Source organism: Pseudomyrmex gracilis, unplaced genomic scaffold (assembly GCF_002006095.1).
Source record: "Pseudomyrmex gracilis isolate BER0280 unplaced genomic scaffold, ASM200609v1 scaffold_61, whole genome shotgun sequence".
Classification (NCBI taxonomy): Eukaryota; Metazoa; Arthropoda; class Insecta; order Hymenoptera; family Formicidae; genus Pseudomyrmex; species Pseudomyrmex gracilis.
Genome location: NW_018020645.1, coordinates 616,374 through 628,507, shown reverse-complemented (window position 1 = coordinate 628,507; position 12,134 = coordinate 616,374). Strand labels below are relative to the sequence as shown.

The following is a 12,134-nucleotide window of genomic DNA, read 5'->3' as shown; positions in this document are numbered from 1 at the left end:
CTTTTCTCAAGTTTTCAGAGAAGAATTTTGGTTTACTGACTTCGGTATTTAAGCAGCATTTTATCTCGCCGAAACTTTTACTTGAGCTTAATTACATTCTTTATACTGTGATAGGTAACAATTATTCAAGAGAGATCTTTTGTGTTAAAAAAAATTTATGAAAAAATTCTCTCCAAACATCATTATCGTTAAGTAAGTTTTTTGCTTAAAAAGGAGCAAATTCTCTTTAATGCAGCTACATCATAATAAGAAATAATAGTGGATTTATATTCTCTTGAAATGGTTAAAATAAATTTTGTTTACTGATAGATAAATACTCGAAATAACAAAAATCTAAAAATTTTCGCGCAGATTATGTGTTACCTTAATGTCTTGCATTTGCGCAATCTGTCGTCAGATTTATATCACACTGTGTCTTTCGATTATTCCGTTTCAGGCTCTGCGAAATAGAGCGAAAAAGGCTCGCGCTAACAGAAAACCAAACTTAGGCGATATAAAACCGGGAAGCATAATCGAGAATATCGCACACACGCGCAGGTGAGTACAAATCGCTTGATTACACATCGCTCATTAAAAATTTAATTACGAATTTTTTATATTGTGAAAGGTACAGCAAAATCAATTTTCATAATTTTGTTTCTGAAAAAAATTATTGGCTAATTTCAGTTTTTAATTTATAATAGAAAGAGAAGAAAACGAAAGAGAGAGAGGTTATTGAATATTTATAAAAACTGTTAATTATATGTAATTGTATTAGATTAACTACATATAATATTTTTAAACGTGTATTTTTATACGTATATTATACAAAAAAAAAGAAAATATGAGAAAACCATATTAGCTATCATGTTATTATGCTGTACCTTTTACTTGAAATTTTGTTCTTTTAGCATGTGCGAATGCAAGTAGATGTATGCATTGTTACTTCTTTTTCCTGACAGTTAATGTGACTTTAGAAAGTCTTAATTAATTTATTAACAGTTTTAGTTTCAACTTATTGTTGAGTCAAAAACTGTGATCAAGAAAAATGTTAATGTCTTAGAATCTAATTAACAAACAGTTTAATTTGCTAATTAAAAATACTTGATATTTAATTAATAAATATTTTTTTCTTTGATTTGTGTTTCTTATGTAATCAATAATAAATCTTATAACATAGAAGCAATGTTTTATGCATTTGAGCAGAAAATACGATTTACAAACCTTTTCACGTGTACTTTCATGCATTTTTGAACACCATTGTGTTGTATCTCGATCTTTTTCACTAACAATCAATAATAAATTCTTAGGTTATTTATCTTTTTCGTGTCTCTTGATACTTTTTCTTTGGTTGTTGAATCTTTAATCATACACAAGCAGACTCATTGTTGAAATAATTTATTAGGTTTTTCTTGTTGTTTACTTTGTTCAGCATGAAGAATTTAGATTACCCCCAAAAAAATGGTTCTGACTATTTCTTTGCGTAAAATGTGAGTGTAGACGTGTAGGCACCATTAAAAAAAAATTCGTTTTTCACTAAAACCTAAAACATATCTTTCTAGTGTTAATTGATCTTTAAGAAAAGAGTGTTATCACAAGCAATATTGAAAATAAAGAATGACATGATAAACGATGACTTTACTCGCGCACAAAGTCACCGAGAATAAATCGGTCAGAGTAGCAAGATATCTGTGGAAAAGGCGCATTTTATATATAACAAAATCAGGATTGATTCGTGCGATTCGCACGCGTCTGTCGAAGAATCGTCCCACGGGAAAGAGTCGTGCAAGGAGAAATTTATTCATGCGCTCTCTTCTGTGACGTTATCCAGGCCGTTTGGCGAGACGATAAGCGCGTGAGAAACGCCGCCGCCGCCGCCGCCGTCACCTTCAGTTAGAGCACGTCGCGCGCTCGATGCGCGACGATTCTTTTCAATTTTTGTGACCGCGTAAGACGTGCATTTCAACGAGACAATTTCTCGCGAAGATTGGCGACGCGCGAGCTTCATCGGCGGACGCGACATCACGTTGTGACCGAGAGTTAAATCCCGAGCATCCCCGAATAATTCGCTTTTCACGCACGCTTCCGCTCGCACGTGCTTTCATTTCCGCTCTACTGACGAGAACGGTCTCGTCTTGAATAGCCAATTACCTTTCTCGTGTAGCTTAATCGTTGACAATTTTGTTTATATCTTTTAAATGTGCGTTTCGCTACGTCTCTTTTCTGCGTCGATGTGATGCGAATACTGCAAATTAAATACAGTACAGAAATTTAGACATCTTTTATTCGTATATTTGGTCTTGGTAAGATAAGTTTACGAGGCACAATTCGAAGAAAATACGTTCGCGATTATTATTTCTTCTCGTATATTGGAGCAAAAATAAAACAGTAATTCTGGCGACACGGGTTTTCAACATTAAATTAGAAAGTTTTAATAAATTGGATTAGGATGAGATAACAAGTCATTAAATCTCTGTTAGCTGAAATGCTTTCTGCTTTAACGTAATTTTAATTCTCAGCTCTTTCTACGAAGATATTTAATATCGAAAATTAAAAAGTTATGAGAGAGATTATCCAAGTTTTGTTTTAAAACAAACTCAATTGTGTTTAAAGTAGATGGATGCTCTGTGTTTGCGAATAGAAGAAGATTGGCGATAATTTCTCCGCGGCGAATACACAATACAAAATAAATGAAAGTTTCTAAAAATTGTTCGATATTCGTTCTAGCTATTTGAAGAATTTTCTAAAACTAAAAGGGAAAAATATATGAAAAAGTTTGTAAATATCTAACACGTCATCTAGCTATTTAAGAGATTTTTTAAAACCAGTCAGCTGCTTTGTTAGCACTTGAGACCGCCTGACGGAAGTGCCAAGAAGATAAACCGGAGAGAGAGAGGGACTTTCCCAACAAACTCCTATTTACTTTCCTTCCAACGAAGAGTGCAGAAAATCTTTAAGTATTTAAGCGTCTAAACGCGAAAAGCACGTACTCGAAAAAAACCAGCCGAAAGCAAGGACTCTGCTCCGGTGTGCAGCGTTGAAAAATATTGTCCAAGTTAAAACGTTTAAATATCACCATCAGAGGATTCCATATATGTACATATATACATATTTGCTGTGTATAAGAGTTAAAGAGAAACTAATAATATATCAACTAGAGAATTAACAGTTCTCCTTACTTTGACGGGAACAGCATTCGGATGACATGCGATATTATCGATAAATTAGACTTAGACGTTTACAGTCGCAGTTGCAATTTCGCAAGTTTGGTACATGTTTCGCTAACTCTCGCGAGTGCAGTGTATCCGACACATAATCTGACATTTTGTTTAATCCTTCACATGCATCCACACGCTGGTCGTCGTTGTGTTGTCCCTTTATCGACTTTGTTATCGCGCGAATCGAAATTCAACCGAAATTTTGATATTTACCTCGGCAATCTGCTAATGCACGAGTTCTGTTGCCATGGCGCGCGTATCTTGTCCCGGAGTTGTTGCACTTTCATGTGTGTGGACACACGGGACTTGTATTGGGGATCCAATTCCCTTGGTAACCATTAAACGTAATAATTATTCTATGTGATGACATATGTACGTACGAAGTTGAAAATGCGCTTGCGTTGAAAGGTAAATTGCGATAAAAGGAAGACGTTATTTGATAACGTCTAACGTAATGCATAAAATCTAAGATTGTGCAAAATTTCATAGAAAACTTGTTTTTTTTATTTTTTTTATTTTATTTATTTGAGTACACAAGTGATGTGTACGCGTTGTTAAAGTAACTTAAAAAAAAACTAACACACATGTAACATTTTTCTTGACAAAAAGTGTTAATATTAAATCCGCTTCTTAATTTATTTTGTACGCTTGTATTTTTTTTTTTTCTATAATTGTTGTGCTTATGATTGTTGTGCTTATATATTTTATTTTAGCCAAATTAAGTAAACGATAGATTTGAATGCGTTCTTTCTGATGCAAAAAATAGGGAAATTGTATTTTGTACATTCAAACGTAATAAAAAAAAAAAAAAAATAATAATAATAAGTAAAATGTGCAATATTTTGAATTGTCTGCTGTTTGCTAGCAAATTTAAGACGTACAGCAATTGATTGAGACTCCCAGCGTGAAAGAGAAACAGCGACGCTCTGTCACTGAGGATCTTGCAGGTGCTGTCAAAAAGCGTGTCGTCGTTTTGTGCATGGTAAATACGCTACTTTGCCGGATTAATGCTGATGCGAGCGGATGCCGGAAAAAAAACAAAAAAAAAAACAAAGGAGAGTGCATGATAGGTGTAGAGGCTTTTCTAGAAGCTTTTGACTAAGATCACGTAGTGGGTATTCTGTGGCAAGGTTCGCGGAAACGGCGCTGGGAGCGGCCGCCCTGGTGGCACCTGGGATCGAGGAACCAACGAACACCGCTTCCGGCAGCAACGAAGACGAGGACGAGACGCCCCTCGATCCCGTCGTCGTCATATCCAACGACAAGAGCACGGAATTCTTTTTAGCCACAGTCGTCGAAGAAGCAGCGTAAGAATTTCATCATACCTTCTTATCACTCGTCCCACCGCGACTCTCTCGAGTTGGATATATATATATGTCGGAATTTTCTTTCCCAACAAATATATCGGATCACATTGTCGTTGCCGTTTTGCGCGCTACGCGATCTCGTCATGTTGTCGACGTAAAAAAGCGAACGAACGCGCATCTGAGACAGTTACTGTTCTTTGAGCATTGTTCTTTTAGCGATGTATTCTGTTTGAAACGTGTATTTCTTTTTGCGACAGATATACGACGATGGCGCGGAATGACGTTTTCGTGTGTGATCAAAGAGGATCTCTCCGCGGTTTTTTTTTTTTTTTTTTTTGTTACACATCGTACGCATTTTATGTCGTAAAATGAACGTCTACGACACAGAGATGCCACCATTGCGTCACACTTGCGGCAGAAATTGCTCTGCACTCGGATTGTTATTATCTGATCGATCGGGCAGGTTATGAGATATTATGTCGCATTTCAATCGTGGCATTGATTATCGTGGCATTGATTATTACGATTGTGACGTTATTAACGATAATGGAGAAGCACTTTTATAACGATGAGGTATTTAAGAGATTGTGCGGTAAGTTCAGTGGGTTGGCGATGACTATGGAACAGCTGGCATGCAACAAATATGATGAATATAATTTGTTTTTTCATATGAGGCTTTTCACAGTATAAGTTCCAAGAAATTAAAGAAAGACAAATATACACACAATATTCAATTAAATTGTCAACAATAGAAAAAGAAAAGAACAATTTCAGTTTCTTTTCATTAAGATTTCCTGACAAAGATACATATTTTTAAAATTACACTTCTGCTTGATATTGTTGTCACGCGCGCCGCTGAAACTTCTGCCGTTCGTGTTTAATTCTCACGACGTCAATTTAAAAGAGACAACAAAACACAAAATTAAAATAAGAATCGCAAGAACTCAAATTAGACTTTACTCGCAAAACTTGACCTACATACATACTAAGAAATATTTCAGCGACCCCACGAACTTTCGCGAAGTTGCACTATTATTTTCTTCTCGATGTCGTATCGCAAAATGAGATTCGCAATCTCGCTCGGTTGGCATGAAAAAGAAGAAGCGGCAAAAGCGCGCTAAATAAAGCGCAACTGAAAACAGTGACGCGAGCGGGTTTCTACAATATAAAGCGAGCGATAATTATTTCTTTTTCACGAAGAGAGTTCCGAATGTCACGACTTTGAGTCGATCGAAAGTTTTACGTTTGATTAGCCAATTGCAAGTCTCCAATTAAGAGGATATTATTTCTGCTTTGCGTGTCACAAACTTTATGTCGGTATATTTCTTCCTCACCGCGCGTCTCTTTCATATTACTGTAATGTGAGAATAATTGCAGATTTGTTTCAAGTATATACGACAATTGCCATTTTATCGTTGTCCTTGTTCCGCAATTATATGTATATTTAATAATGGTGATATGCACGATATGTAACGATAAGTCACGCGACGAAACTATTTACGATTAAATAAATATATATATATATATACATATATATATATATATATATATATATAGGTACACGTGCGTCAATGGAAATGAGAAAAAAATATCTTGATAAGTAAAATATATTTATATTTTTAAGAAAATATTTTTAAACACTTAAACACACATGTCCTTAAACATTTAAGTTAGTTATTATATCTTTCATCAAAGTTAGTTTTGTATTTGACAGAAAAAAATTTTCTGTTATTTTTTAAAAGTATCTTTTCATGGCTTGTTTCAACGAGAGAAGCAAAGACAATTCGTTTCATGTTCTTTCATTCGGAACTTTGTCACAGATCGGAAGAATCGAAGAGAAATAACGTTGATGAAGTTACACGTTCGACATGGGTGACAAGTCGATTTCTCGAAAGCTCGAACGTTGATCGGGCAAGTCAAAAAAAAAAACAAAAAAAAAAAAATTAAAAGGAGCACACAATAAAATAAGTGAAGAAAAGCCGATGAATCGCGATCCGTTCACTTTCTTCGTTCTTTTCATGTTACGGTGGCTGAGGTTACTCGATCTTTACGAACGTTCGCGCATCTCTTAATGGAAACCCGTCGTTTCGATACTAAACCCGGAAGTTTGCGAGTTAATCATGATGGGCGGCTCTCTTTGTATCGACGTGAGCGAGCAATTTACATCCAGCAGCTTGAGTTACCTTTGAAAACGGACCAATCAACTCGGCGCGCCAGCATCTCACGCTTATTAATTAGCGTGTGTTTTCAATGTTCAACTGCCGATATTTTGCCGCGTACAAGATTTTATTTTGAATACACGAAAGGTTTTGTGTTCACATGATGTAATTTGTGAACAAACAAAAGCTTCGGTAGAAAGCAAAAAGGACACGTGGTTTGTTTATTTTAATTGTTATTTTATAAATTAATGTAATTGTTCAAGTAAGCAATTATATAATTACTTTAACACACACAAAGTTTTGTTCCAAAAATAAATATATTTTTCTTTACACACACACACACACACACAGAAAGAAAAAGACAAAGAGAGAGAGAGAGAGAGAGAGAGAAAGAAAAAAGGAGTGGAATTGACCATTTATTTAAAAATAATGTTTTGCCTCCGAGTATTATAGTACCTTCAGAAAATGTAAAACTTGTTGCATGTGTATATTTTCACAAATACTGTCAATGTTTTGATGAGATCCAGATATTTATAAACATCCGTTTTACACATGTAGTCTGATTCCTCACACATTGACGTTTCTTGACACAAAAACCATCTTTATATCACAATACGTATATAAAATATTAAGACTAAGGTGTTATTCGAGTCAGCGAGCAAAATTTAGTCGAGTTTTTCTGACACTCGAATCGCAGTTGTCGTTTCAGTGCGGTGGCACAGGCTCAGCTGTCAAGCGCACCTCACGTTCAGCGGGAATCTTCGGGCGGCTTAGACGGCGCGGCAAGCAGCACGGTAATTCACGAGCCACTCGAGACGAATTCTAGCCCGAGTCCGAACCCACGAATCACGTCCGGTCCGCCGTCCTCGTCGACTTCGTCGTCGCCGCCGCCGCCGCCACGTGGTACGACCAGTGTTTCCTCGTCGACGCAAACGGCAAAGAAAAACGGCAACAACGACGGTGTTGTTGCTGGTGTGAGCAAGCAGGAGCTGAAGAGAATGAAAAGCGCCGGCTCGCTTCTGCCGCTGCAGCTCGCCAGGACGCCCAGCGTGCTGTCGTCCTCCGGCAAGAAGGATCGGAAGAACGCGTCGTCCGGGTCAAGGTTCACGATATACAAGGCTAACAAGGCTAGCAAGAAGAAGAGAGAGAAGAGCTCGGCGAAGAAAGAGCGCAAGGCCACCAAGACTCTAGCGATCGTGTTGGGTAAGTTGCTTGCGTGTCGCTGCATTGATAAGCAGCTCGGCTCGCTTTTTGCCTGCGTGTTTTATTGATGAGCTTGTGAAATAAAGGCGACGAAAAGAATTAAAAAAAAAAAAAAAAAAAACATTTTAAAGAAATTTTACATTCAAAACGAAAGAGCGAAAGATTACTTAAGCAATGAGTATATAATGTCTTTCGATGCGTTAACATAATGTTTGAAACTATTTTCTTATGTGAAATTAATTATTTAACTTAATAATTTATTCATAACTAAGATAAATAAATATATTGTGTTTTATTTAAGAAAAATAATTGATTATTAATAATTCTTTTCACACACATTGATATTTACAATATTAATTTTTTTTAACTCTGAAATCAATCAGTGTTATAATAAATCGCGAACTTCAAAAAGAGCCGGTTAATAACAACGCCTTCGTTACAATAAATTGTTACAGGTGTATTTCTGATATGCTGGGTGCCGTTCTTTACTTGCAACATCATGGACGCGATGTGCACGAAGCTGAAGGAGCCCTGTCAGCCGGGCGTTACGGCTTTCATCGTCACGTCCTGGCTGGGCTACATGAACAGCTTCGTGAATCCCGTAATATACACTGTGTTCAACCCCGAATTCCGTAAGGCCTTCCGCAAGCTGATCAGCGTGTAAGTGAGATTGCAATTCGTGATCCCTTGAAGAAGAGACACGAGGAAACAAACGTGACTTCGGTGTGAATCGTCGTATTTGTGATGTAACAACGAGAAACTGTGAGCTCTCGACGGGCTCGCAACAGGTACTGTTGTTCTTTGTATTTGGAACCGCAGCAGCTGCGTTTGCGTATCGATTTTCGTGTCCCGTTGCGCGTCAATCGTTTCCGAGTGAAAGACGCGAGAAACTGAGTTCACATTTTTCCTAGAAAAACTCAGACTCATACTAAAAAAAAAGATAAATCTTTTGCGATAACAGACAGCGGTGTGTATGGAGGGGGGGAGGGAGGTATGGGTGTGTGTGTGTGTGTGTGTGAAGATAATATCGTATTTCGATAAGCATCGGAAAGGAAAAGTAATATTAAAAACAAAAAAATTGTTTATCGCATTTCGCTTGGTCAAAATTGACGTGCAGTCAGACAGCGGAAATTGCTTGAATTGTTGCTACCGAATGCAACAACGATTCATCGCGTTCGTGCGCATGAGTGCGTACGCTATGACGTCGAACTGTCGCGGTGCGTCGCGCCATGAAGAACACGCGGAAAAACAACGTATGTACACCAACGAGAAAGAGAGAGAGAGAGAGAGAGAGAGAGAGAGGGGTGGAAGAGAGATGATTTCTCGCATGAGTAGCTCAAGTAATTGCTAAGTGAGGCTTCGCGAAACAAAACATTTTCAACCACGTCGACGAATTGATGCGCGCGCGCGCGCGAATAATTAGCAGAAAATTTAGATAATTGTACAAACATTGCGCGCAGGAATGACGTTTATGACGTCCGAAGACGAGTCGTTAGAAAGTTAGCAAAGTTATATAACTAATCGCGTATAAAGACAAATATTTCTCGAAAATAATTTAATAAAGTTTGCGAGGAAGCAGGTTGAATAAAATACGATCTGGCGGAAGAGCAAGAGAGATTGCGCGCAAAGTTGTTAGAGGTGTATTTACTATGCGAGAGGCATATATTACACGTACGCTATTACGTCTCCGTTGATAATTAAGTACGCCGTGACAGTATTAACGTAGGACGTAAGATATAGCAATATTTTTTCGCTCAAAGTAAAAGCAAAAGCTGATGACCGCCGTTTGTACGACGATATGAAAAAAAAAAAAAAAAAAAACACACACGCTATTACGTACTCGCGCGTCGCAAATAATAACTGTATGTATTTATACTTCGGTGAACACGTAAAAACAAAAAAAAAAACCAAAAAAAAAAAAAGGAATTATATATACATACACGACATATATAAAATGATGAACTCTTACGCCGTTCCTTCCATGATATACAGGGTGACACTGAGCGCGGGACAGAAACTTTACGACACAAAACGAAGAAGAGAAAGAAAATTAAAGACAGTACCTTATTATATAAAACACTAGCTTCAATGTTCTTTAATGAATTCTTACAGAAAATAACATTGTTTCTTAGTTACAATACAGAAGACACAATACAGAAGGCAAAGCTTTTTTAAACAAAGCCTGTGCGTTAATAAAAGCATCAAGTGAGAGAAAGAATAAGCTATTTTCCTCCGAACGTCTAGTAGAGAGAAAAATAGCTAACTCTCTAGATTTTTTCGTAGTGGCCCTTTGTATTTCTTAACATAATATCTTTATATCTCAGATAAAGAATAAACAATCATTGATTGCTTTTTGAAAGAGAGTTGAATGAGATAGTTGATCGGTAATCGCGCAAATAAACGTTACGAAAAGAAGGATATTTTCAGATTTTAACGCTTCAATTTCACTGCGTTTAGTCTTTCGAAGTGATAGTGTGTGTGCGAAGTTTGAGAATTTCTGGAATACATCGTTTTATAATTTCACGTTTACATATTCGACGCTACATTTGCATCAGGCGAAACTTGTTTCGGTGTAACATTTTGGCGCTTCGACGTAAGGTTTGTTTCGTGTGTTTGGGTGCCAGTGATGATGAGTTATGAACTGTATGAATAATCGTGAACTTGGGACACACTAACGACACGTTGTACGTTGAAAATCGGAAACACATCTCCAAGTTTCAGATTTCGTAATGTTTCTCCGAGCATCGGTATTGTTTCCTTAACATAACGAAAATCTGAGATAAATCAAATTTTGTCGTGTGAATAAATATTCAATAAAAATCAAATAAGATAAGGGCAAATTTTATTTTAGTTTATTTTTTTGATGGTAAATTGCCAATTTAAGTTACGCCGAGTAGTTTCTCAAGACATCGTGTTCGAAGTTTCGACGATCCTTTACGTCCGCTGTTAGCGGTCCAGCGCGAAGTTTGCCATGATCGAATTTCCAAACATATCAAGTACGAGTACGTAGCTATTCACGCATTAACTTCCAAAGTGGCTTTCGAGCATTGTTTATGACAGAATGAGAGATAATATAATCAAATAAATCGACATCTTGCTTTCTTTTCTATGATTTCTCATGGTTTTTTTTTCTCCCGATAGAAGAGAGATATATATTGTTTTCTTTTTCTCAAAAAGGAAAACGATCATTGTTTTGTTGACCGAGTTTTGATACAACCGTGAGATATCGGTCGACAGAATTGTGGCTCTTGAAGAAGAAAAGTGAAAGTTTCTGTAGAACTTGTCCCATCTTTGTCTCTTAATCCTTTTAAGTCTGACATTTGTTACAACTTCGTCTTCGAAAGTGCTACACGTAATATATTCCGTAGACATTATTGGTGTTATGACGGTAATAAGATAAAGTAAACTGTATAGTTTCAGAAGACTGTTAGTATTATTATTGTGAATAAATTAATACGGAGTGTGTAGAAGGTTTTATTTTTAAAAAGATATGCTAAAAGAGTTTATTTCGCGAAAATTTTATGCTGATAAAACACACGCGCGGAAATGCGAAAGATACATATTCGCGGTTGATTGTACTTCGTGCCGAATCTTTAATAATAATCGCAATGCTCGCATTTCAATTAATACATTTGGTCTACGTAATCTCGAGTCACGAAGAGTCTAAAGTGATTAACGTCTTTCTAAACAAAAAGAGAAGAGAAAGAAACAACGTATTTCTATAAACAATATATAATTCTTAATTCTCGCTAATGTACTTCTCAATTTTACTTGAAAACAATAATTTGTCCAAAAAACAATAATCCATTAAATTTTATTTTGCTTCAAATTTGAAAAACTGTCGAACTTCCAAAATTTATCTCACAGCGTATCTTTGTTATTTTTTGAGTTTGTGAAGTTTGCAGTGCAGAATTGAATCAATACAGAATGCAAGTTTCTGCATAGAGCTTGTTGCGAACAAGTAACTACCAATTCGCGATTGTTGGGCTCGATATGCGTTACACGCGTCTCGTGCGCTATTGCAATAACGTTTACAATCAAAGCTTTTTACTCTATGAGTTTTTCAATGCTGTACGATGTAGTTTTAAGCTTCCAATGTAAATACATTTGTAAATATTCTACGAGTTACAAGAGCGGTACCGTCAATCCTATCGTTACACACATTTGGCTTCGTGTTACACACGTGGCACGGTTAATGACAGAGAGATCCGGTTAAATTAGGTGAAACACAAGATTCTCGCACGCGCGCGCATCCGTGCGCCTAAATT

General features: G+C 36.7%; 1 protein-coding gene across 1 annotated transcript in view; it reads left to right on the top strand.

The window, feature by feature from the left end:
- LOC109854225 (dopamine D2-like receptor) overlaps positions 1-9,648 on the top strand; it is a 174,923-nt gene extending 165,275 nt beyond the window's left edge. The window contains exons 5-8 of the mRNA XM_020427109.1: positions 437-537; positions 4,310-4,504; positions 7,361-7,866; positions 8,322-9,648. Coding sequence (XP_020282698.1) covers positions 437-537; positions 4,310-4,504; positions 7,361-7,866; positions 8,322-8,530 — 1,011 coding nt within the window. The 3' untranslated portion in view covers positions 8,531-9,648. The remainder of the gene's footprint in view (positions 1-436; positions 538-4,309; positions 4,505-7,360; positions 7,867-8,321) is intronic.
- Positions 9,649-12,134: the final 2,486 nt, after the last annotated feature.